This window comes from Daphnia pulex, chromosome 12 (genome assembly GCF_021134715.1).
Source record: "Daphnia pulex isolate KAP4 chromosome 12, ASM2113471v1".
NCBI lineage: Eukaryota > Metazoa > Arthropoda > Branchiopoda > Diplostraca > Daphniidae > Daphnia > Daphnia pulex.
In genome coordinates this window covers 3,763,018-3,788,444 of record NC_060028.1, presented here as the reverse complement: position 1 = coordinate 3,788,444, position 25,427 = coordinate 3,763,018, and the positions used below count along the sequence as shown (strand labels likewise).

At 44.8% G+C, this 25,427-nt stretch overlaps 1 protein-coding gene across 4 annotated transcripts; it reads right to left on the bottom strand.

Annotated features, from left to right (window-relative positions):
* Positions 1-1,753: 1,753 nt before the first annotated feature.
* LOC124210091 (protein nubbin-like) lies at positions 1,754-22,193 on the bottom strand. Of its 4 annotated transcripts, XM_046608401.1 has the most exons (8): positions 21,718-22,193; positions 17,592-18,577; positions 6,895-7,277; positions 6,119-6,313; positions 5,796-6,026; positions 5,194-5,728; positions 4,652-5,120; positions 1,754-4,572 (listed from the first exon to the last, which is right to left on the bottom strand). In XM_046608401.1, exons 2-8 carry the CDS (start codon positions 18,181-18,183, stop codon positions 4,089-4,091), a joined length of 2,889 nt encoding a protein of 962 aa, XP_046464357.1. In that variant the 5' UTR covers positions 18,184-18,577; positions 21,718-22,193; the 3' UTR covers positions 1,754-4,088. The 4 variants fall into 4 exon arrangements, with proteins under 4 accessions (XP_046464357.1, XP_046464358.1, XP_046464359.1 ...); XM_046608402.1 differs by lacking the exon at positions 21,718-22,193 and having other exon boundaries at positions 17,592-19,224; XM_046608403.1 differs by lacking the exons at positions 17,592-18,577; positions 21,718-22,193 and adding an exon at positions 12,286-12,435.
* Between the last annotated feature and the right edge of the window lie 3,234 nt (positions 22,194-25,427).

Sequence of the window (25,427 nt, the reverse complement as noted above, 5' to 3'; positions counted from 1 at the left end):
TGAACGGATTGCGGAACAAGTTTCATTCTTTTACCAGATGTTCTTCATACTACCACCTATAACTGGTACAAATTTGGGTTCGATCCGAAACACCAGACTTGATCAGCTGACTATTTAAAAAAATCTTTGAACTAAGATTGCTCCATGAAGACAAAATTGTTTTAAAGTTCCAAATACATCATTAGAAAGACAAAAAAATTCTTTTTTTTTATCGTTATTTTTTCAAAATTTCAAATTTAACTTAAATGACCTTCGCAGTAATTTAAATGAAATAACGCGCATAAAATTTGAGAAAAAGCGCAAAACTTTAACATTTAATTGAAGGCTTCCCGTTCACGATAAAAAAAAATCCTTTGGTACAATGTTTCTTAATGTTATGAAGAACATGCGATAAAAATATGAAGCAAATCGTTTTTTTTTTGCGACAAAAAAATTCGAAACTCGGCGGAATGACCCCTTTAGTAACAAATTTCATGACGGGCGTATTCAATTCCAACCCCCCTCGACCTAGGTACGAAAGTATGTGGGACGTCGATTCGGTACTGAGTCATTTAAAGGCTCTGCGGAATGGGGTTTTAACGTTGGCACAATTAACACGGAAGCTAGCTTGTTTACTGGCCCTTTCGAGTTTTCTACCCTCCTGCGTGTTTCTGAGCTGGCGCCTATCTGCTTGGGTACGATTCAGGAGACAGAGCTTTCCCTCTCTTTCTCGTTGCTAAGACCTAGGAAATCTCAACACGGCGGCTCTCTCCATAAATTGACCTTACCAAGATGTAACGATCCCAAGCTCAATCACGTGTCCTGCATGCTCCTCTATGTGGATCGAACCAGACCTCTCCGCATCGACGTGAACAAGTCTAGTTATTGCATGTGTGAAGCCGCACAGGTCAGTTGTCAGTTTGACCATTTCCGGTTGGTTAAAAAAGCAGCTTGGCGAAGCCGGCGTCGATATTAGGAAGTTTTCCGCCCACTCGACCCGTGATGCTGCGGCATCGAAAGCCGCAGCAGCGGGAGTTTCACTACAAAAAATTCTAACGTCCGCTAACTGGGCAAAGGAGTCAACCTTAACTACATCAACAGTCAACCATCCCTACAACGGAGGGATGCAGTCGTCGAAAGATCCGATACCGTAGCCGAGGCGGTTCTCCAGCTGGAGTAGTGCAGTAACATATTTCTACTTAATCCAATGTCTCTTTTAGTAGTGTTAAAGTCACTGTTATAGTCGAACGAATTTTCGAATGCCATTGAAAATTTTTCGATTGAGCAATTTTGATTGCATGAGTAAATAAGTGAAGACTAGAACAGTTCCTCTCACCCACCCTCACCATGGCTATAAAATTAATATCTAATTTCTTTGTCTATTGCTTCGTTAATTGTCCATTCAGATTCGCTAATGGTTGCAGAATCAGGGGCGCATGAAGCAGCTAATCCGCCGGCTGAGCATTTTTGGTTATCGGAAAAGGTCTGATGCGACGGCCGCTGAATAACTCACCTTGTTGCTTTTTTCCCTCTGGTGGCTTTAAAATGAGCTGTCAATAAATTGGTTAACACTGTTCTAGTCTTCACTCATTTACTCATGCAATCAAAATTGCTCATGGTTCACGCTTCGCGCTCACTCGAACAATTTTCAATTGACTGAGCGAACCCCACTAATGCGCCACATCTCTGTGAATGAGAGAATGCAAACAAAAGAATTTAATAACGCGGAATAACTTTTAAGTGAATATCGGGCAGAAAAGAATAACAAAAATGGTTAATACAGAATGATGTATTTTTGCTTGTTTCCACGACTGACAACAGAAAAACCATTTCAAATTTCCATCCAACGAAATTTAGGTCTGTACAAAACACAATGGGACAGATTACAGGGGAAAAAGCACGAAGGGTGACGGTGGGGGTGGGTTTAAAGAAGAGGTTTTTCTTTTTTTTTCATATACAACATAAAAATGATGGGGGATTTGATAGGTTCACAATACTACGTCACGTTTGAGGCCGGCTGCGTGTTGTCTTGAATTCCAGGATTCTCTTAACGCTTATTTCTTCCACTTTAGCTGAGAGCTCAGCACTGAACGGCTGTACGAACAGCTGCCACACGAGTTCGTTGAAATTCAACCGCCACCACCAACCAGTTTCAAAACGAGAATCGAACAAATGGCAACTGATAAAATAAAAAGGATTTCCTGGACTTGGTGCCCCTGGGAGGTTCGAACCCCATTAAAAGTCCAGTGAGAATCTGATCTACGGGAACCTGTCCCCATAAACCAGCCACTTTGAACGAAACATCCCTTACGGATACAAATGTACAATTATGTATAGAGATAGAAGAAGATGCATAGCGCGCGCGGTTTGAACCAAATTGTTTTACAAGTAAAACATTCCGAACCGTTGCAGCTATTCGCGGGTAAAAACAAGTTTGTTTGTTTTTTCAAAGAAGATGTGACCATGTGTGCTTTCAAAGTGCTTCTCACATCTACATTTAAAATAACAATCAACAGACACTAGACGAGAAAAAAACAGCACTTTACTTTTAGGTCACTAACTATAAAGTTTCACAAGAATATATAAGGGATTTACACGCCTTACGATAGGATCGACTCGGCAAACGCTTAAAAACTGGTGTGAGAACGCCATCGTTTCTTAGTTTATCAAATAATTAAAGACGGGATTTTTTTTTAACGGGGCTCAGTCTGTCGGCAGGGCTCGACTGAAAAACACAGAAGGTTGTCACGAAAACAAAAACGGGTTTACAATAGAGTGCGCTGGGATACCAGACGCACCAAAAGGAACATGGTAATAGGAACATCCGATCGAGTTGTTAAGGCCAGCCGATCTACTACCTCTCACTCAAAAGTCAAGAAACACGGGGGAGCGGGAGAGATATAACACCACATAACAGAAAGTCTGTAGACCGGCTCGTCATAACTCGAAATTTTAATTCTTTTTTTTCCTTTTTTTTTCAGTAGGTGTAACACTCGACATTTAGACCAGAACGCACGAAAGGAAAAAAAAAAATACATGTTGAAATCGAGGGACAGAATCAATCACGGGGATTAAGTTGTCAAAACATTTGCGTCAAAAACTTTTTTTGTTTCTGTGTGCTGGGTGAGTGATGTGGTGGATCTCAAGAGCTTTAAAAGCATCAGAATTCGTCCATCCATTCATACGGGGAGCCAACTCTGTCGAAGATAAACAAGTTGTACTCCGTAGTAACTCGACAGTGAATCGAGAGTTTTAGGTGAGAACGTGTCACGACAAATTGGAGGAAAACAAACTGTGCAAACGACAGAATATGAATGGCTTCAGACGATGAATGAATGAAAAAAACAGGATAAAAATAGCGACTTAGTTTACGTCTCTCATAGAGCTTCCCAGCAGCGCGTGACACTGGATTGGGGTGGGGTGTTTTCAAATGGTTCTTTTTTTGTAGTTACGGTACAGACAAACTGCACAAATGGCAAGGAGCACACACTGAAATCTAACAACAAACTGCTAAAGCACCCGCAAAAACATTACTCAATAATAAACCTTTTTTTTTAAGAACGAATAAATGAACGACCCGAAACTTACACAAGAAAAAAAGAAAAACGGGATATTACATGACCTGATCACGTTCAACTGACGGCCAGAGCCTTGCGCCAATCTCAAAGCCAGAATCGCCGATTCAGTAGTAGGCCTACACGGCGATTCAACCTCGGATTGGTGAGCCTCAGCAATGAACATTGATTTTGAGAGGAACTATCGTTTTCTGTCCCCTCCATCAGAGGATTAATTGTTTAGTTTTTTTAGTTTTTTGAAATTTGACTGACTATCTACAAAGACTTGCTCTCTATCTCTCTTCTGCCCAGTTTGTCTTTCCCATTCGAAAGATCACACACGCATGTCTATGATAGTTGTCATTGTCGTTATCACACGACCTTCAAAAAGAAAAGAGCTCTGACAGAATTTGTTTACGTCTCTGGAAGGAAAACCCAAAAAAAGAGAAGAACGGGACAAAGGAACCAGCAGAATAATTATGTTAAGAACATGAAAAAGGAACTATATGTCGGGGGACTTTTGCTCGTCGTCTAGACTGGCCAAGGATTTGAGAGTCACTCGGTGGGAATAGTGGCCGGGCCGGTGGAACCCAAACCGAGTCTGGGATTGTACGTCAGAGAAAGCGGCAGTGGCGAGGACGACGAAGTGGGCGAGGAGCGCATGCCCATCGCCATGTTCATGCCCATGTTCATGGCCAATTGGTGAGACGACATGGTCGAAGGTGGCGATCCGCCGCGCGGGTACGAGTGAGCCGTCGTCACCAGAGACAATGGGACGTTGGGCGGGGTCGGCGGATCGGGTGAGAGCGGCGACGATCCCAGTCCGGTAAGCGAAGAAGGTGGCGTAATGGATGCAATCGAAGCCAGCATGGCTGCCGTGTTCGGCGGAGTTACCGGAATTGTCGGAGTCACGTTTCCGTTGCCGCCGCCGCCGCCGCTGCTGTTGTTGCCATCGCGACCACCGCCATTACCTCCGGCAGATGGGCTTGGACTAGTCATCCCGTTGCTAGGGGGGTTGATCCTCTTTTCTTTCTGGCGTCTATCATCATCAGAAAATTCAATTTAAAAAATCCAAAAGAAAATTAAAAAAAAAAGGAAAATGATGGGATAATTTTTACCTGTTGCAAAACCAGACACGGACAACTTCCTTCTCCATGGACAGGCCGTCGGCCAGCATGGCGATCTCTTCCGAAGTCGGTTTGGGATTGGCCAAAAAGGCTTTCTCCAGCGCCACTCGGACGCTGGTTTCAATTGACGTCCGCTTCTTCCTCCGCCGCCCCAATCCGTCGCTGACGCTGCTTCCGCCTCCGCCACCCAGCGGCGAAGACAGGGGAACTCCGCCGACGCCTCCCGACGCAATGCTGCCAAGGCCGGCCGTGCCTCCCAGACATCCGCCGGCTCCGCTTCCGTTGCCGCCTCCGCCGAGAGCGCTGTCGGCGTCTTCCAGCCACTTTTGTAGCAGCGGCTTCAGTTTGCACATGTTCTTGAACGACAGGTTGAGCGCTTCGAAACGTGATATGGTCGTTTGGCTGAAATCATTGCCGTACAGTTTGCCCATGGCCAGGCCGACGTCGCCCTGTGTGAAACCTAATCAACACCAAAGATCAGAATTCCATCGAAATGCTCTTTCAACAACCGGACGAGAGAGAGATAATATTACCAAGTTTAATCCGTCGCTGCTTGAACGTTTTGGCGAACTGTTCCAGCTCTTCTAAATCGGTCGTCTCCTCCGGTGGCAAGTCGTAGAGCGGCGTAGCTGCCGGGGTACCCCCAGTGGACGTCGCGTTGTTACCAAGTTCGCCGGCCAGCTGACCCGAAGTTGATGAAGAATTGGACGACGTCCGCGAGCTGTGAGTGGCAGCAGCTTTCGTGATGATCGGAGTCGCCACTTCGGCCGGCGCCGGAATCGACGGATGATGCCGAGGAGACTGGGGCTGCTCAGGTTGTTGCTGTTCTTTTTGCTGCTGTTGCTGTTGCTGCTGCTGTTGTTGTTTTTGAAGTTGCTGCTTGTGCTGTTGCTCTTGCTGCTGTTGAACTTGTTGATGGTGTTGCAGTTGTTGTTGTTGTTGTTGTTGTTGAAGATGAAGTTGATGTTGAGCGTCGCTAAAGTTAGTTCGGTGAGACGAAATGACTGACTGTTGTTGCTTCTGCAGTTGTTGGTACTGCTGGGCAGCTTGAACCAGCGCCTGTTGCACCTGTACATCAATAGAAATCATTTAATTTCATATAAAATCTAATAATCTTTAATAAAAAAAAACTTACGTGACTCTGCAGATAAAATTGGGCCTGCGGACTAAACTGCGAGGCGGCTGCTCCTTGTTGAAGCATCGCCAATTGTTGAATGGCTTGCTGCTGGAAATTCTGCTGCATCGCTTGCACCTCTTGGGCTGAAAACGACAGTCCAGACAGGCCAGGTAAACCAGCGGCAGTTGCGGCAGCCAAGGGATTCTGCAGTAAAACCGACGGGTTCTGAGTAGCGCTCATGGCCAACATCTGCACACAAAAAAGAAATAAAAATAAGGTCGTGTTGATTAATAAACACTGAGCAAACAGCATAACGAGGGGGAAAAAAGGCGATATCTTACTTGTCCAAGTGATAATTGTCCAGCTTGCAAGGCAGCTATCGACGCTTGGAGATTGGCAGCTGCGGCTGCGGCGGGAGATTCACCCAGAGTGGCGGAAAATTGGCCATTAATCGACTGACCTTCTCCCGAGAAACTATCGCCACTGTCGTGTTGGCTGATGTCTCCGTAATGCCGATCCCGCCGAGAGTTTCTCGCCTATTTAAATTAAATTAAAAACAGTTAAATTTAAATAAAAATAGGCATTCAGTTTTCCAATTTTCTATGCGATTGTGGGTGGATAGACATGTGTTTCAGTAACTCGACACTAGATGGCGGATGTGAAAAACTAAACGTGAAAATCTCCTACGTAACACGGGGGGCGGTTGTGGGAGGGATTCCTCCTCCCCCCCACCCTGTTAAGTATGTGCAAGAGGGAGCCCAGGCAATTGAGGTTTTTTTTACGCACGTATCCAGGGCTCGTTACTGGATGTTGACCACTAGCGTTACCAAATCCCCGAAAAATGTCGGTGCTGGCTACAATCCACCAGAGTAAACATCGGGTGGTTTGAACCAACAACAAACACATACGTTCTCGGGGGCCCATAGCGGTGGGGGTTCTATATATTTTCTCCTGCTGCAAGAAATCCACTTGGTCGCAAAAGGAAACAACCTTCCTCATCTCTCCTCCTTCTATAGCTGTGTAAATAACACACACACACATACACACAGAGAAAAAAGGGAGGACGGACGGACGGACGGAGGCAAATCAATAAAAGGTCGGCGATATATATACATACCAAATCGAGCGCCACTCCGGCCTCTTCGTTGTCCGATTCCATGAATTCATCCAAGTCGGATGTGGTGTGATCGGCATCGTGGAGCGGCGAGTCGGGCGGACTGGCCGACCCGTCCGAACTGCGGGGACTGCGACGTCCCTTGACCGACGTTTCGCCACGTCGCAGATGTCGAGTCTGATGTTGTAATTGTTGTTGCTCTTGTTGTTGTTGTTGCTGCTGCTGCTGTTGTTGTTGCAGTTGCTGCAATTGCTGGTGGTAGTCGGCGACCAGATCGCGATGTTCCTTCAATGTCGACGTCATCGATTGATGAGACGAGATGGGCGAGGATCGTGGATTGCCGCCCGTCGTCATGATGCTCTCCCGTCCCTTCAACACCAAAACTCCTGTTCAAATAGAAAATGTTCCAATTTATTAAAAGATCAATTTGAAAATACAACCAAGAGTCTCATTAATGAAGAGTAGTCATGAATCTGTACGGGAACCCCCCCACCACTACCACCCAAAAAGAAAAGAATTCGGCTGGACCTGGAAATGTTGGCCGTCTATTGACGAGTTATTGATTGACGGCTTCCCTTCTTTCTCGTTTTTATGTACACCATCTTTCTTTTTTATTCTTTCAGATGGCTCTCGGACACACTCTAAAGGGGGCCATTAACCGGCTAAGAATGGGCTGGGCCATCTAAACTTTGTTGTGTCCGGATGCAGGCCCGCCCGCTCGCTCGCTCGCTCCTTCTTCTTCTATTTAGTTCACACACAGAGAGAGAGGGAGAGTTGAGGGAGAGATATATTTGGGTACACAGAAAACTAGGCCGGATATATAATCCCCCCCTTGGTCGACGTCAAGCTGGATTTATTTCCATGATTGGAAGCTTCTTCCCGGACGAGAAAGAGAAGAAAAAACTAGAAATTGACCATCCGTCATAACTGTCGGATCTACAATACCCAAAAGTCCGTAGCTTGCAATGAGATAACAGCAGCGCAAGAGTCTGTCCTGGCTATTATTAAGCTATATTCAACGAATCGAATCGGGCCGATTGTTTGCTGGGCACCCTGCCCTTACATGGGTAGCCCTCTACGTTGGTCTTGTCCGTCTCGAAAAAAAAAATCGACGCAGGCAGAAACGGGACGTATAAATAAATAACTAAAGAGAGAGAGAGGGCCCCGGAATTCTTTTCTTGGTTCACATTTGCCAGTGTATAAACTCTCCAGTGCTTTCGGGGCGTCCATTTGTTTGTATCGAGGCATCCGCACACACACAGACACAAGAGTGAAAGGTAAGCCATGGGCCACATGCTCCATGTGGCCAGTTGTTGATGGCTTGTTTACAGTGTTTAGGCTAGAGAGAGCCCGGATAGAGATAGAAAGAGGCTCATCCTGATGGAGTAGCAACATTTCCCGACAAAACTTCCAACTCTTCACAGAATCTCTCGACGCGTAAACAAATCGACCCAGCACGTGCCTCCTCCCAATGTGTGTCCGTCCGTCTATATACCTGCTCTCTCTCTCTCTCTCTGCCGTGTTCGTGACGGCACCATTCCGATTATGACTCGAGCTCCTTTTTTTCTTTTTTTTTACTTCTGTCAAACACAAAACAAAAATTTTCGGGGAGAAATAATAATAATAAAAAGCGACGTCCGTGGTGCGGATGCGTGGCGAACGTCGATAAAAGATTGACGCTGGACTGGAAGAGAGGGCGTGGGGTGTAGGGGGGGTTCACGGTCCGAGAGAGAAAAAGATTGGACAATCCAAAAAAGAATTCTAAAGAGATGGGGAGAGAAGAGAATATATATCACGGAGGTGATGCATATTTTATTAGATTCGCCCAGCTGGCCCAGCAAGCAGCAGCAGGTGAAACTCAAAACGGCTGGATTTTTTCCCATCGCCCCCCGACGTCGTCGTCGTCGTCTGACCGGTTTGTTCTTTATTAACGAGGTGATGACCTAATCACCTATTCTTTTGGTGCCCGTCTCTCCCTCTGCCCGCCCCCATGCATCATACTGTCAAGCTTTGTGTGGGGGAGGGGGATGGACACTGCCGTGTTCACTGTCGAGGAACGTTCCAGTACGAGACCTCCGTCAACTGACACGCGCTCCGACGGCCATCCCCATGTGATTTCATAAATAAAAACTGCGACCGACTCCTCCTCGTACCTCATCTGACTGAATTTCACTCTTTTTCTTTTTCCTGCGTGTGTCAATCGGGCACATTTCAATTAGATCATCTATATAACCCGCTCTGTTGCAGCAGTAGCAGCGAACAAAAGGATCGCAGGAATTCTGAGTCATCCCCATACACAGACAAGGAGAGGACAACAAGGAACTGATTCTTGCAGTAAACATTGTTGTATGTATTTATTCACTCGAGTGAGTTGCATTAAGGCTGCTATTGACACGACTGGAGGCCACATCTGCTGATGAGCAGCTGCTGCAGCCCACACAAAAAGGGAAGGGCGGCCAGCCCAGGAGTTGCACAGGACAAGAGCGAAGGAAAAATAAAAATACGATCGGGGGGGAATTGAAGACCAATCTCTTCTCTCCCATCAGCCCCGAAACCCCGAAAATGGGCCAAACGACAAGAGTTGCCTTTTTTAAAAAGGATGTGATCATCTTCTTGTCGCCCACTTGGCGACATGAAGACAAAAACACACAGGACAGGAAATGCACACTTGCCTGACGAGACACACAATATAATATCTAATACAACAGCCGGCCTACTTGTTTCTTCTTTTCGACTATTTTCGACGGGTGTGTCGTAAAATCAAAAAAAAAAAGTTTCTCTGGTCATAAAACAAACTTGATCGGTGAATTTGCTCTAGTGATCGATGTAGTGACAGCATCAAGTCACGTTTCTTTTCTTCTTCTACGGATGACCGGAAAATAAAAGAGAACTTAACAATGGCCGTTTAGAATAAGAAGAAGGAAAGAAAAAAGGGTGGGCTTTAAATCATTTGGTGGGATGTGTGTGTGTGTATGTTGTAGCTGATTACTCAATGAATCGGGCAAATGAAAGTCAAACACGAAAAGAAAAAGGGAAAAAAAAAAGAAGAAAAGAAGTTGAAGGCGCGCGGCTCAATGGCGTCAATTAACCGACTCTAATGAACGGGCCCATAAAAACCGGGCCCGTCAGCTTCTGGCGGTTGTTGCGTGAGGCGGAACGACGACAAGAAGAAGAAGAAGAAGAAGAGAAAAAAAACCGCAACACCAATTAAGAAAGAAAAAGAAGTCCCCTCTTTATTTTTTCTCTCTGTATATGTACATTGGAGACGCCATCTGCCGCCACACACGACTTTTTTTTCTTGGCCAAGAAGAAGAAGCCTACCACCGTAGAAAAAGAAACAAAATATATATTTTTAAAAAAAAGGAAAAAAACCGGCGGCGGTTTTGGCGGTGAACGAGCAGAGAGGAGACCTTGTCTCATTTTCCGCTGCTGCCTGTCTACTCTACCCAACAGACAATTTCACGATTTGACAGGTGGGCACGAACACACAATAACAACAAATAGTGATTAACCGGTCTCCTCCTTCCGGCTCTCTTGTTTTTTTTTTTAGACCCTCCTGGCTATTCCACACGTTTTGTAACCAATTTAACTTCTCTTCTTCAACCAAATTTGTTTTTCTTGTGTACGGGAACCCCATTTTTTTTTCGGTAAACATTTTGTTTGAAGAGAAATAAAAGGCAAATGAAGTCGACTGGGAAAGAAGAAGAAGAATGATTGGTGGACTACTAGTATATCGGCGTAATCTCGTTCTGGCCAGAACGGGAACAATGCAACACAATCGGCAGGAGGAGCGCGTGCAGTGATCCGCAAGAGAAAACAAATGTCTTTTTCTTCTTCTTCTTCTTCTTCTTTTATTATTTTCACTTCTTTGCTCTGCTGGTCCGACGGGAAAAGTCAGTCAACTAGCGGACGCCCCACGTAGATATGCCCAGTCGTCTAGGCCGGGCCGGCAAAGGCTAAATCGACTGGCAAAGTCATTATCAGCATAGAAATAAAAGAAGAGAAAGACTCTCGGTACAAGTCACATTTTTTTTATCGATTCGACGGGAGAAGAAACAAAAGAAGAAGGGGGGATATAAACAAATGCTGGGTGGTGACCAGAGTCTCCCCCTCTCTTCTACTCTTCTACCAGTCACACACAAATAAGCCAAGCTCTCTTTCCTGTCATTGACTTTCGTTCGATATCTTTTTTGGCCGGTCGGCCGACGCACGCACTCGCCCCTCTTTCGTGTATGGCACGAGAAAAATCATGAACACAAAACATCAATCGCTTTCTAACCCTATTTTCCATACAACCATCAATGCACAGGACAACGATGATTATTACATTTTTACGTTTTTTTAACATGTGTAGTAGCAGCCCCTTTGTTCCACTGGTAATCAATTTCGAAACAATTGCAACTCCTTTTATTATCAAATACATCGGTGGGCGGGTCTATCACCCCACACCGACCGAAAAAAAAACGAATAACAATCAAGCGCATGTTACAAATTGAAACACACCCACAGAGAGAGAGAGAGAGGGTTGGATGCTCATTTTTTTTCCCGACATATCTATTCCAATAGAGAGAGAGAGAGAAAAAAAACCAGGAGGGGTTGTGGGGTAGATTAAGTGTTAAGATTAAATAGAGAAGAGTCTATATACGTATATATAGGGTGGATTATGAGGCAACCACCATGTCAAACCGGTCACACGAACTATCAATGTGTGTACGCTGTGACCCGTGCCCTATTGCACCCCTTTTTTTCTATTTATCTATCGACTGAATTATATAAAAAAATAAAATAAAAAAAATAACCCCACACGCGTGCGAGTATAAAAGGGGTGAGTCGTTTAGGGTTATATAACAACCGTTATTTATGATAGCAGGGAGAGAAGAAAAAAACATGTCTATAGGCTAATACATACACACACACCCGTGTGTATATTTAGATGGGGAGAAAAAAAATAACCTTTGACAAGCTCAATAGAGCATTGAATACCAACAACCCCTTCACATCATCGCGAGAGCCTGTTGCATTTCTAGTCAAAGGGGTGAACAAACCAGAGGAGAGAGAAAAAAATCCAACAAAAGACGAACGACGGAATAATGCACTATTCCAATTCCCCACCGTTGAAAACGCAATGACACGTGCTGATGAATGGAAAATTCAATAATCAAGCTGCTCTCTCTCCCCATAGGCTCAATAACAATGAAGTAGAGACGAAAAAAATATGCTTAAATAGACAAATCAATGGCACCCCTTTTTTTGGTTACTGAATTGGGGCGGATACGTATATCATGAGGTCAATTGATTCGACACAACAGGAAGAAGATCAAGTGATTTGAATACAATGGCCGACACCAAACACTTTTTTTTTTCGATATGTAAATCACAAAAAGTTTGACTTACCCTTAGTGTGAGTGGTGTGTTAAATAATCAAATTGGGGAGAGAGAGAGAGAAAGTTGAGAGAAAAACACTGACGTCGATTTATTCCTGGGCACAACACACACGCTGCTCGGTGGCTCTGCATAGACTGAGGCCTGTTTAAGCAAAACAGGCCTCACTCTCCTCTTCCTCCACCCAACCAGACCAAAAAAAAAGTGCCAAAATGGCCGATATTTCTGGGTGGAGGGGGAAGGGGGTTGAAGAATTTTTGTCCCTTTTTTCTCTTAAATGTTCTACGCCCGGTGATTTTATTTTTCTCAAAATAAAGGGGGTAGGGTATGCAAATCCCTCGAGCAGTGAGGGAGACATGACGGACATTCGAGATGTTGACCTTCACCAAATTTCTTTTTTTTTTCTCAAAAATGTTGAGGCCATTAAACGAAACTCAAAGGTCAAACTTGTTGTCTCATTTGGGGAGTAAAATGATGAATATTCGATTACATGCAAAATACCAATCAGTCCACCCCCACCCCCCCCCCCCCCCCCAACCACACCACCACCCCAAAAAATTGGGATGAGCGGAAATGGGTCGGCGATATATTTCGTCATCGGTTTCATCGAAAACAGTTTTCGAGTGGAGGGGAAATAAAACCGTTGGATTGAGCCCCAATAATGCAGGTCAACCGGAACGGAAGACTAATGTTCCTCTTCCAACAGAAGAACATCCTGAGAAGAAGAAGAAGAAGAATCAACAACAAAATGGAGAGAGAGGGGGGCTGCAATTTAATGACGCCGGTGCGGGCGAATCCACACGGCCGAATATAATAATATAATACGAGAGAGAGAGAAATAAGAAAAAAAGGGAAAGATGGCGAGACTATATAGGCCTGATGGCTCCTTCATTACCCACAAGGAGCGCCAGCAGAGTGATTAATGGAAAGAGATTCGAAAAGAAAAGCGGGTTCACATGGAAAAATAACAAAAAGGAAAAGAAGAAAAATGTGTGCGCGCCGGGCGACAACAACACAGTGTGGTCTCTCCAACTAGACATTTTTCTCTCTAAAAGCACACACACACACACACATAATCTAAAATGCAAGGCTGAACACACGAAATAAACGAAAAAATTACCAGCCCAAACCGCAAAACGATTGTTCTAGAAAACTTTCCCAAAACTGGCATTAAACACCTTCAAAGTGCCAAACCCGGGACCTGAATTTCTTTTAACACACACACACAAACGGGCGCGACGACGAGGTGGTGGAGGGAGAGACACATAAAAATTTATTCCAACGGGCGACTTTCGTTAATTCCAAAATTTGACTAATAAAATGTTTTGTGTGTGTGTGTGTGCATCTTATAATCATAAAATAAAGGGAAAAAAAACGGTCAAGCTCTTTCGAGCAAGAACAACTGGAATACCTGTGTTCAAAAAACCTACCCCCCTCTCAAAAGAAGAAGAAAAAGAAAAACAGTTTCATTACTTTTTCCAGGACACAAGGAAGAACTTAACAAGACACCATAAAACTCAAATGCTCTTTCCTTCAATTGGAAAAATAGGCGAATCGCTCAATCGACTTGCAGCTAAGGGGGAAAAAGAAAGAAAAAAGGAAGAAAAACTTTTGGGTTATTTTGACGAGGCCTTTGCACGACAGACGACAATAATAACAAGTGCGGTGAACTTTTTTTTTCAAATAAAAATAAAAAGGGGGACTACTGTTGTATAGTCTGAAACTGTGCACTTAATGGCTGACAAATTATCATTCTCTCCCCCTAGTTTTGTGTGGGCCTAAACAGCAACCGTGCAATAAGTTGCCTTGGCCGCGCCGTCGACACTCACTATAGAGAACACATTAGTGCGGTGTGTGCGTGACCAGGCTACATGTATTTAAATGATGGAGCTCTCTACTATAGCTTATAGCTAGCTAGCTAGCTCTCTCTCCGTGTGTGTAGATCCGACGTGTATAACGGCCTCAAGTTCCGACCTCCGGGGCTACTGCTACTTACTCACTTTATTTCCATTTTATTATTTGGATTCTTAATAGCGTGTGCTCAAGCGATTTCCAGCAATTTCTTTTTCTTCTTCTTCTTTTTTATCCTGGAAATACATAATAATCGAGAAGAAAAAAAAAGGAAACATTTGTATGTGTGTGTACTTTCTTCTCTTTTCTCTTGATTATCTCGTCGAGAGACTAATCATAGGCCCTGCGGCTCATCGATAGCCGGCCATTGTGTGTGTGTGTGTGTCTATTTTATTTTGGAAAAAAACCATTCCGAGGAGGGGGGTAGAAGTAGTAGACGACATTGTTGTGTACTCACGTGGTTTTTATCTTTAATTTCTTTTTTTTTTCTCCTTTTTGAGTTTGACGTCACAGGAAATGTTCATCGGTTCATTGGACTTTTATGAATTTTTTGAAGATCATTTGCATACCGGCGTTCAAGTCACCCGTTTGGGGGAGAAACTTTGGAATCTCTCAAACCAAAATATATACATCCAGAAATAAGAAAGAAAGAAAAACGGTTGGCTTGTACAAACAGAATAAATATAAAGAGTGGCAGTCAAGAGAAAGAGGAGAGAAGATGGGGTGGGGGGGGGGGGGGTGGCATGTGTGCGTGTAGCGTCACGAGCGGCGGCCCTCGATCAATTGGTGGAATTTGTCCGCTGTGCGGGCGGCGCCGGGAGGAGAAGCCGAAGGGTGGTAGTAGCAGTAGTAGTGGTGGTGGGGGGGGGGGGAGAGATATAGAAGGAAGGAAGGGAAATAAGAAGAAGAAGGAGGAGGAGGGGAGAGTCGGTTCAGCCTCGACGCCTCCGGTCGGGAGCGAAAATAAATAAATGTATATTTTGTTTTTTTCTTTTTTTTTCTTTTTTTATATAATATCAAGAGAAAGGCGTCGGAGGCAGGGAAGGCTCTTCCTCTTATAAAAGGCAGAAATAGGTCGACGACGCCATACGAAACAACAACAAGAAAAAGAAGAAATAAGAAGAAATAAGAAAAAAACAAGTCGATACTCTACTACAAGAAATGGCGCGGAATATATATGTGTGTCTTATATATATATATATATTTCGGGGTGGGGTTGGGTGGGGTTGGGTGGGCTGGATGCTGCTGAAGACTTGAGTTGGGTAATAAGAAAGGAGAGAGAAAGAGAACGCGTTAATGAAAGCAAAGAGAGAGAGGGAGAAAGAAGAAGAAGAAGAAGTCTGAATGATAGGCGTCGCCATGGCAACGCGCGTCGTCGCTAAGCTGCTTTTCGGGAGGAGACACACACGACGCCCTTTTTGTCTTTTTCTCTTTTTTCTTTTAAAAACTAAAGGCTATTGCCGATGATGGTAACTTGAGCAGCTAACTGACAAGGCGCCACGTGACACGTTCTCTCTCTCCTCCTTTATTTCCTCCTCCTCAGCCCCCTCCCCCCTACTCTTTTGGTCCAATCAACAAAATCAATAGGAGAAAATTTAGATGTCTTTCAAATGATGGCCGCCGGCCCATTTCTACCCGGCGCGTCTATAAACGTCCATTTTCTCCCTCCTCCTCCTCCTCTTCCCAAAAATAAAAATAAAAAAAAGGTTTTTCTTTTTTCTTTTTAGTTTTCTACTACTTTAATATCGGTTGGTAGGAGGAGGAGGAGGTGGTCGGCCATCATTGCATTCGCTCATCCTCATCATTCACGCGGGGCTGACTACGCACAGCACACATCTATCGGCCGGGCCATCAAATTACCTTATTTATGTTTGACGTTTATAGAACAAAACAGAAAATAACAAAAACGGAAAGAGTCTCGCGTGTGGTCAACACCAATCACCAAAAACGACACACACACACAAAACTGTGCGCGGGCATCATTCAAAATGGGCTGCCAACGAAAAAATAAAACTACATCTTTTGCGGTCGAACGACAAGAGAGATATACAGAGCACGGCCAACTATTACTAAACTGTAACCAGCCAACAACAACTACAACTACAACAACAAGACAAACACGTCCAAGTGAAGAAAAACACAATCGTTTAATGGCTCGCGACCGAAATAAGAAAGAAAGAAATGATTATTATTATTATTACCGGGGGAAAAGTAGGCCACAACGCACCGGCAACCTGAACTTTCACGGCTAAACTCAACGACTTTTTTTTTCTTTTTCTTTTTCAAATGTCTTTTTTTCTTTTTCTTATTATTTCCATGTTTTTGGTTTGTTTTTATTATCACTTCACTTTGGTTTCATTGATTGGGAAAGAAGTGATCTCTCGTTCGTAATATACTTTTGAGTTGATTTTATGTACTGTATTATTTTTTTTGGGTAAGTGTCCCCCCCAATTGTTGAATGCCAACCAATTACAATAACTGAAAAAAAAAATAAATGAGAGAGAGAGAGACTTGGAAAGTTCTCGTGAATTTCCAAAGATTTTTGGTCGGGATAGAAAAACGATTATCGTTTGAGGCCGTTAAAAGAAAGAAAACCAGTGGCAATGACGCCACACATTTTCATGGCTGTTTTTTTATTTTTTATCGAACATTATTTGAATAACAAAAGGCTCATTGTCTTTTTCCTTTTTTTTCTCTTATTATTTTTTTCCCTTTTTTAACAGGGAACGGGGGGGAATAATATTATGTAGACGAATCAAGGTCGATCAATGTCGAGATGCCAGCCCCGGCCACACAATGATGACTAATCATATCGTAGAGCTAGCTAGAAAAATAACTTATAAGCCAGGGAGAAAAAGATACTACTAGAGCCCAGAAAAAAAAAATAATTACAAATCCATCAGGATACGCCCCAATGACACACCCTGACGATTTTCGCTGACGTCAAAGAAACAAAATACCCAAAATAAAATGTTTCAAAAATCAAAACTACCGTACGTGTGTGCATCTTTCGAAATTCACGTTTGAAAAACACCGGAGGAGCCATAAAACTTAGTTTGACAGCGGGGGCACTTGAATGTAATTATTCTACTGAAACGGTTTTCTCTCTATCTCAATCTCTCTCTCTCTCCCCACCAATTTTCGTGGAGAGACCGGAGGTTTGATCAAGAAAAAAATATATAAAAAAAAAACTCGATTCATTCGAGGGGATAAAAACGGACATTTCCGTCACAAAATCAGACGACAATCTGTTCGTCTAAGGCCCCGTCAGAAATAGAGAGAGAAACGGTGGGGGGAATAAAAACTCTCCCAAGCAAATCGAGTCCGAAATGGCCATATTTCTTTTTCCTCTCTCTCTCTCTCTCTCTGATTTGGTTCGATGGTCAAATTGGATATGTTTTTTTCCCTCTTTTTCTTATTTTCCTATTTATTTGAGTAGTTTCCTTTAGTTTGATTGGACGACTTACCATCGCATTTCGAGGGTGGCAGATTATTTCGCATTTTCGACGACGACGAGTTTAACGGACGCCGGTGAGACTCGGCCGTTTCGTCCGGCTCAGAGTCGGAATCGGTGAACGAGTTGCCGCTGCCTCCTAGACTTCCGGCGCTGCCGACCGAGGCCGGCGTTGTTGTTGTTGTAACAGCTCCTCCTCCTCCGTGCTGCTGGGACGTCGGAGACGTCAAATGCTGGGCCGTCGAGGTCTGGCCGGCCGTCGAGTGGACGCCGAAAGCGGCCAGATTGTTGAGATTGTTCAACGCCGGCACCGAGGCCATGGCCAACGAGATGGGCAGATTCAACGGCATGGCCAGCGAGGGCATCCGGAAGGCAGCGGCCGACGCCGCCGCCGCTGCTGCTGAAGACGACGTCGACGTTGAGCTGTTGTTGCTGTTGTTGCTGCGAGCCGAGGTCGGCAAGGCGACGCCGCCAGCCGATGGTCCCCGATGAAGTCCCGTCGTCTGGTGATGGTGGTGGTGATGGTGGTGGTGATCAAACTGGTCCAGTTTCTTCATTCTGTCGTTGACCGACATGGAGTGGATCGATCGGAATTGCACAGGCATCAATGATGGCGGAATGTCGTCTCCCTTCGGTTGTTGTTGTTCAGATCTCTATCAGCCACCCCCAACAACAACCCGAAAAATTCGAATAGAAGCGAAAAAATAGGAGAAAAGAGGAGAGAGTGTCGTCACACCGCCTACGCCAATCTACGTGACAGTTGTCGCGACGCACACACTTGCACACATACACACTGGACACACACCACTGGGCACACACGTCTTGATTGTTCTTCTTCTTCTTCTCTCAAGGAGGCACTGCAGAATCCATGTTGGCAGTTGCGGGGTTTCTATTCACACACGTTAACAACAAATTCACAACTGGAAACTGGAAGAAGAAGAAGAAGAAGAACCGGGTCGTCCCAAGTCGTTTGTAACTGTCGCTGCTGCTGCTGTTGCCCTATGCAAAGGTGAATTGGCGCGATTAAGGTATTGAACAGGCAACCAAATAGGAGCAGAGTAGAGTAGGGGGGAGGATAGATCAAAATATCTATCTCAAAAAGTATTTTTCTATTTCGTTGGTGGGGGGGAAATGAGGTAACAAACACCTGGTTGCAGCCGGCGCTCGACTTGCAATGAAAGCAGTGCCCCGAAAAACTTAACACAGGACACAGGACACACAGGACTGGGGGGAAAAAGGGAGGGAAGGAGACCTTGGCAGTTTTTGAGGGCTGTGGGCTGGGCAATATATAGCCCGTGGGGGGGTTGGACCTCTATAAGAAACTTTTTTTTTCTTTTTCTTTTTCGGTAACGACAACCCGAGAGTCTACACTGCTAGTACTGTACTGGGTTGCACTATCTATGGTGGTGGTAGGGTCTTGGTGGTAACTGGTAAGGAGAGGTAGGCAAAAAGGGAAGGTTATATTAGATATAGCAGACGCACTCTGTGATGTATTTCGAAAGCTTATTTTTTATTTTTTATTTTTCTGTTTTTGCCTTATTCGAGATGGGAAGCGGGCGCGGCTAGCGGGTCCTTGGCAAACGGGTCCGACGGCACGCCATTGGCTCAGTCCTGACGCCTCGACTCCGCCCCACTCACGCGACTAGTTCCTGCCCTCTCTCCCACCTCCTCTTTTTATCCCAACCTCCCCACCCCCCGACTGGCTGCCCTGTGTGTGTGTGTGTTATTGTGTGCTCTGAATTTTCAAGTTCCTTCTTCTTCTTTTTGAAATAAAACTCGAACAATTCAATTGGAATCCATGGTCGAGCGACGTTGGGGCATCGCTCTGTTATATATCTCGACGCACGTCGTCGTCGTCGTCGTCGTTGCCTTTTTTCATCAGATGCTGGGGAAAACTACGCTTTTGCAGCGCCCAGCAGCGCCCAGCAGCGTCCAGGCAATGGATGTTGTTGGTGTGTGTAGAGATCATCACATATTCCCTGGCTACTCCATTATATAAATCCGCGAGGAGGCAAAAGGCCAAAGCGTTTCTATTTGCCCCCCTACCACCCCAAAAAAAACTCTACTAGATCCGGAATAAATTTATAAATGAAATCCCCGGTATATATATATGTGTGTGTGTGTTAGGTCTCTCTGAAATGATGGCCGAAAGTGATCCATTCCGTCTAGCTATAATATAGCGCTTGGCCATACATTCATAATTCATAGATTCTTCTTCTTCTCGGTTCTCCTCTTCTCTCTTTTTGGGTGGGATGAAAATGCCGGCCCTGTGAATTCACCACTCCGGGGTTATAGAAGAGAGAGAGAGAGACGGAACATCATTAATCTTATATGGATATGTATGTGCCGCCGCTGCTGGGCTGCTGGATGATATTGTGCAAGTCTCATGGATTTGGACCACACGACGGAGGGGTCGGCTGCACTGCTGCTGCTGCTGGCCGGATAAAGAAGAGAAAAAAGAGGAACCGAGCTAGAGGGGAAAAAATCTATTTTTTCTCTCTTTTCTCATCTGTGGAAATTGGTAGTCAGAGTAGTAGTCGTAGTCGTAGTGGTGGTGGTGGTGGACACTTGCATATATTGATGCTCGCCCGTAGTATATATATAGTGGGGGCCAGTCGTCGTCCCCCCGCGGTCCCTGGACCTCACTCACTCCACCCCTCCTCATCTCTTCAATATGCACAATGGTCGTCGTCGTCGTCCGTCCGTCTCCTCTTCTTTTCCTTTTTTCCCTTATTTTCGCCCTTTTTTTGGGTGGATCGGGGGGGGGGCCCCCTGGACCATTATCAGCTCTCTCCTCTTTGCTCTTTGCATTCATCCGGATTTCTGGCATTTTTGCCCCTCTTTTCCGAAAGACAAATCGCCGACGAGAAGAAGAAGGAAAGACGAAAGAGAAGAAGAAGGAGAAGAGGGGGTCCACAGGATGTGGGGGTGGGGGTCGCCATCCACCCGATGGATTTTTATATATGACAATCTTTTCTCTCTTTCCCATTATACAATACGCACACACTAGCCCTGCGGCCATAGGGAGGGGGAGAGGTAGGGTGGGTGTCCACTACTCGTCCGAATCAGAAATAATCATCAACGAACAGAATAGGTTACACAACATCAAATTGAAAAATGCGTCAGCTCTTCTTTACTACGATCAAGGCCTTGGATTTTGACCGTCTGCTCAGCTCATCGACTTCCTACACCCCCACCACCGCCGCCACTTCCACTTCACCCCGACGTTATCAAAACCCCCAAAATGGGATTTTCTTTAGACGCTGCTGGACACTACGTGAAGGGAAATCAAATGGAAAAGGGGGGAGAGAACAGCTGGACCCAAGTGCCCGCTCCTGTCATTATTGAATTACGAACAAATTGGGAAAAAAAAAAAGGAAAAGAAAAATTTTGGCGGTCTAGGCCCTTTCCACTTCCGTATGCTAATAGGGACGGACGGACGGACGGACGGACGGACTGACGGAGGGTCTACAAAACTCTACAACCGGTCATTATAACTTCTATACATTGGAGAAATAGACAAGTGGCAACACTGTGTGTTCTACAAGTCTATTTCTGGTCAACCCACCCACCCTGTTATTAGTCGAACCTTTTGAGAAAAAGAAAATTCGATATCTGCCGTCCTGTGTAGACATTTGTGTCCGTCCAATTTTCGACTAGGGATAAACAACTGACCACACAGAGAGAGAAAGAGACGGCCGTCATGCGGAATTCTGTTTGCCAAGGGAAAAAAAAGTGCCAGGAGCCAAAAAAGAATAGGAGATGGCGGTGGCCATCTTGTGATCCTTTGCAATCGAATCTTATATGGAAGTGGATGGAGGGGGGACAGCGGACAGCCTCATCCTCTTGTATGGAATCAAAAAGAATCGCCCGTCAATGGATTTTTCGATGTTAGCCCAGCAGCCTGGGCTTTCTAATCATCGACATTTCCCCAAAAACGAGTAAACAACCTTTTGATTTGGATTTTCATTTTTGTGCAACTCATCGTGGCCGATGTGTTGTTGAAATGACGACTGTGTCGATGGTCATCTGACAAATGACGAAATGTTTCCCCCAATTCTGAATGGAATTCCCCGCATTTTGTTGTTGTACACACCAGAAAAAGGAAATGGAATCATAAATTTGGTTTTTCTTTTTACCTGTTCAACCTGTTTTTGTAGAAAACGGTAAAAATCCTATCGGCATCAAATACAAGAAGAAGAAGAAGAAGATTCTTCCAGTCGGCTGCTCACTTGAAACCAAATAACGTACCGATCGACAACAGACCAAGTCCGAACCAACAACCCAAAGAAGAAATCGAAAGAAAACCGATGCACACACAGCACACACTGTCAAGTTTTTTCTTTTCTTTCCAGATAGTTGAAAATTTGAAATGAGCTTTTCTTTTGGTGGGGGGCTTTGGCTATATCGTACGTACGTCTATAATATAATTGTGTGTGTGTGTTTTGTTCACTGGACTCTACACACAGCAGTTGGTCGGTCGGTTCTAACGAGTCAGTGTCGTCTAGCTCGACTGTCCGGGTGGGTTTTTGGAATATCGAAAAACTAGTCGCACACAACACAACACACACAAGAAAGAGAAGAAAACCACCGACGCCCGACGAGAGCTCGAGACAAATCAAAGAAAAAGGAGAACCAGAACCGAATCAAGAAGGGGGGGGGGGATAAAGGAGGAGGAGGTTGGGAGGGTTGGGTGGACTATATAGAACGTCTATAAGACGACGGTACATAAGGAGAGAAGGAGATGGTGGGAGGGGGGGGGGGGGTTCTATAAAAAGAAATGAGAAAAAAAAAGTCGGTACACACACATAGAGAGGAGGAGAAGTTATAGACGCGCGCAAGCGCTTTGGCGTCGTCCAATGTTGGAGGCCAGCTGCATGCAAACGAGGTGGGCGCCGGGGGGATGGGGAATAGAGTTTCCCAAAGGCGAAAGGAGGAAGGGAGAGACAAACTGTCAAATGGGAGGAGAGAACTTTCAATTCAAACATCCCAATTCAAATTCCCTCCTCCCACCACCCCCACTCCTAGCCCGTTCCTTCTGAGTTGAACGCGGCCAATGGCGTACGCCGCCCGCCGTAGCGGCCGTCATTTGAATACGGCATTTCCATACACGGCACCACCGGTCGGCGACCGGCGTTTACGTCACCCATGCGCGTAGAGAATAAAAGTGATGTTAATTGGATTGATTCTCGTCCCTTTGAAATCAAATTAAAAATAATGAAAATATAGAAATAAAAATAGAAAAATGTAAACGCTGTAAGAAGACGAAGGTTGATTGATCTTATACAAGGAAGGGGTCTCTCCTCTCATCTTTGCCTATCGTCTGCTACTGGTAGTAGTAGTAGTAGTGGTAAGTATATAGTGTATAGTAGTAGATGTCCGTCCAGTATCCGGCACACTGGCGCTGTGCTGCTGCTGCTACAGCTTCCTTATCGATTGAGACGCCGAGGCGCGGAGGAGAATGCGAGGCGTCACTCGGAGAAAAAGAAAGAAGAAAAGAAAGAAAGAAGAAGGGGCTATAGCGAATGAGATCGGGCGCACATCAACAGTGGATGTACTCTCTCTCTCTATCCATTCTTCCGTCTTTTTTCTTCTTCTTCTTCTTCTTCTTCTTTCCTTGACGGAGGCACCCGTTTTCATTTCAATACATCATTACAAAAACCGTTTTTCAATAGGAAAAGGAAGAGAAAGAAGAAAGAAGAAGCCCAGGGCTTGGACTTCCAGTCAGTTCCCCTCCTCCTCGCCCCCACTTTAAATTGATTAAAATAAACCCCATCATCCCTGACTATATAGCACACATACACATACTATATAAATATAGAGATATCCCGGCTGCTCTATAGGACCGTCGAATAAAAAAAAAAGTCCCTTTTTCCCTTCTTCTTCTTCTTCTTCTTCTTTTCCTTCTGGCAGCATTGTGTTGTGTGATAAAGAAAAAAGGGCGACGCTGGAAGCACGCGCGACAAACACACACACACACATACAACCGGGGTGCAGGAGGAGGACGAGCCCATAAGATGTGTGTGGTGGTGGAGAGTCGTCGTCGTCGTCGTCGGCCATTGATTTCCATCGACCCGCCTGCGCGGCCTCCCCACATCAGTTCAGAGTCCATCGGAAAATCCCCTGCCGATTGCCACACTGCGCTGCAGCAGCAGCAGCAGCGCTCTCCCTCTTCATATACTATATATTCCGCATAAGGATGACTATAGTGCACTGGACTCCTGGACAGGCCAACTGGACTGCTATCTTATTCCACATCAAGATCTATACGCGTTTGCCTGGCATTATAGATTTAAAAAGCCCGCGCCCCGCCAGAAAACTCTCTCTCTATTGACTGTAACGGCTATGGCCGGCTGCTAGCAGCTCTAGTCCGCAAATAGGTTGCGCCCGCTGCCATTACCAAAAGTGCGTAGAGCGCCGTAGGCAACTGACCAATGACCGTGATTGATTCGATCTTGCAGGCGTCACTAGCTTTTTTTCTGCTTTTTTCATATCCCCCCACCAAACCCTAGTGAGAAATAGAAATAAATCTACACACACTCGCCCTTTTTTCCATCTATCGTCAAGTACTGACCACTCTGTATGCATTTACCTTGCGGCGTTTGAACCTCAACATTTTTCTTAATTGAAATTTACATATGAAAATGATGGAATCAAAGCGGATGTAGAAAATAGCGAATAGATTTGAACGACGCTTGACTAATTTATACAAGCTTGGCGGGTGGAATGAAATGATTCCAGTGGCAAATCATAATTATAGGATGATGATCTCCTGGTCGTTTTTTCTTTTCTTTTTTCTTCTTCTCGTTAAGGTGGAACAGCCCCAAAAAAAGACCGTTGGATATTTCCGTCCGGTCGGCGCTACTGTTGCTGCTGCTCCCGCTCCGAGTGAACGCAGCGCAACACACACAACTCGTCTAACACACGCGGGTATATAGAAGGCCGGAGAGAGAAGCATCGAGTCACCCAGCATGGGGTGCACGTGTTGTTATTATTTAGTGGAAGCCACAGCCATAAAAATATACAAAACAAAAGAGGCGGTTTCCTGTTCTTCCACACTGTGCGTAGTACTTATATTAGAACTTGTACTTTCCCGGGCTAACCGAACAGAACAAAAAACAGAAAAAACAAAAAGAACGTAGCCAATAAAAAAACAAAACAAGAAAGAAAGAAACAAGAAGAAACAAGAAAAAAAAAGGAAAACGGGATTCAGACCATAATAATCATAAGTAATCGATCTAAGTTTATTGTAAAAGCACGAAAAACTTTAGGCTTTTTTTCGGGGGAGGGGAATGGAAATTTCGGTGAGAGCGCAGCCCAAAACGAGGAAAGAAAAAGTGCGTTCCAATTCGAAATCAGCACCGAGAGAGAACCTAAAAACGATAATCTACAACCGTTTCAACCTCAATTGAAGGCGAAATAAAATATTTTTTTAAAACATCAAATGGAATTTTAATTCAAATGAACCGGGCGCCATTTTGGGGTTCAAATCAAATGTGAACAGCGGATACAACCCCGACCGGATTGGATAACAAATTTTCTTTTTTGTCGTTCCCTATGGTAGGAGAAGTGATATAAGGGCATCATCATAAATGCAAAAAAAAAAAAAAACAGGAGAGAGAGAGAAAGGGCGGGGTCTTTTTACCCCTTTGATGGGGTCCCGCCATCTCTTTTACATAATACGCCACCCTTTTTCCATGGAGCCGGCCAACCCGGTGTGTCGACGTCGTCTTCATATTGAAATTCAGACTTGTCAGTGAAATGGAAAAGAAGGAAGAAAAAACAGACACGGAGAGGAAAAGAGAGGGGAGAGAGAGAGGAGGAAGGAAGAGGATTGGCCACGGAGACT

Coding starts and splice junctions, on each gene's coding strand:
- LOC124210091 (XM_046608401.1), bottom strand. CDS start 18,183: ATGCCTGTGCAATTCCGATCGATCCACTCCATGTCGGTCAACGACAGA. Junction 6,314..6,894: donor CCGGAGTGGCGCTCGATTTG/GTATGTATATAT, acceptor TAATTTAAATAG/GCGAGAAACTCTCGGCGGGA. Junction 5,121..5,193: donor GCAGCGACGGATTAAACTTG/GTAATATTATCT, acceptor GGTGTTGATTAG/GTTTCACACAGGGCGACGTC.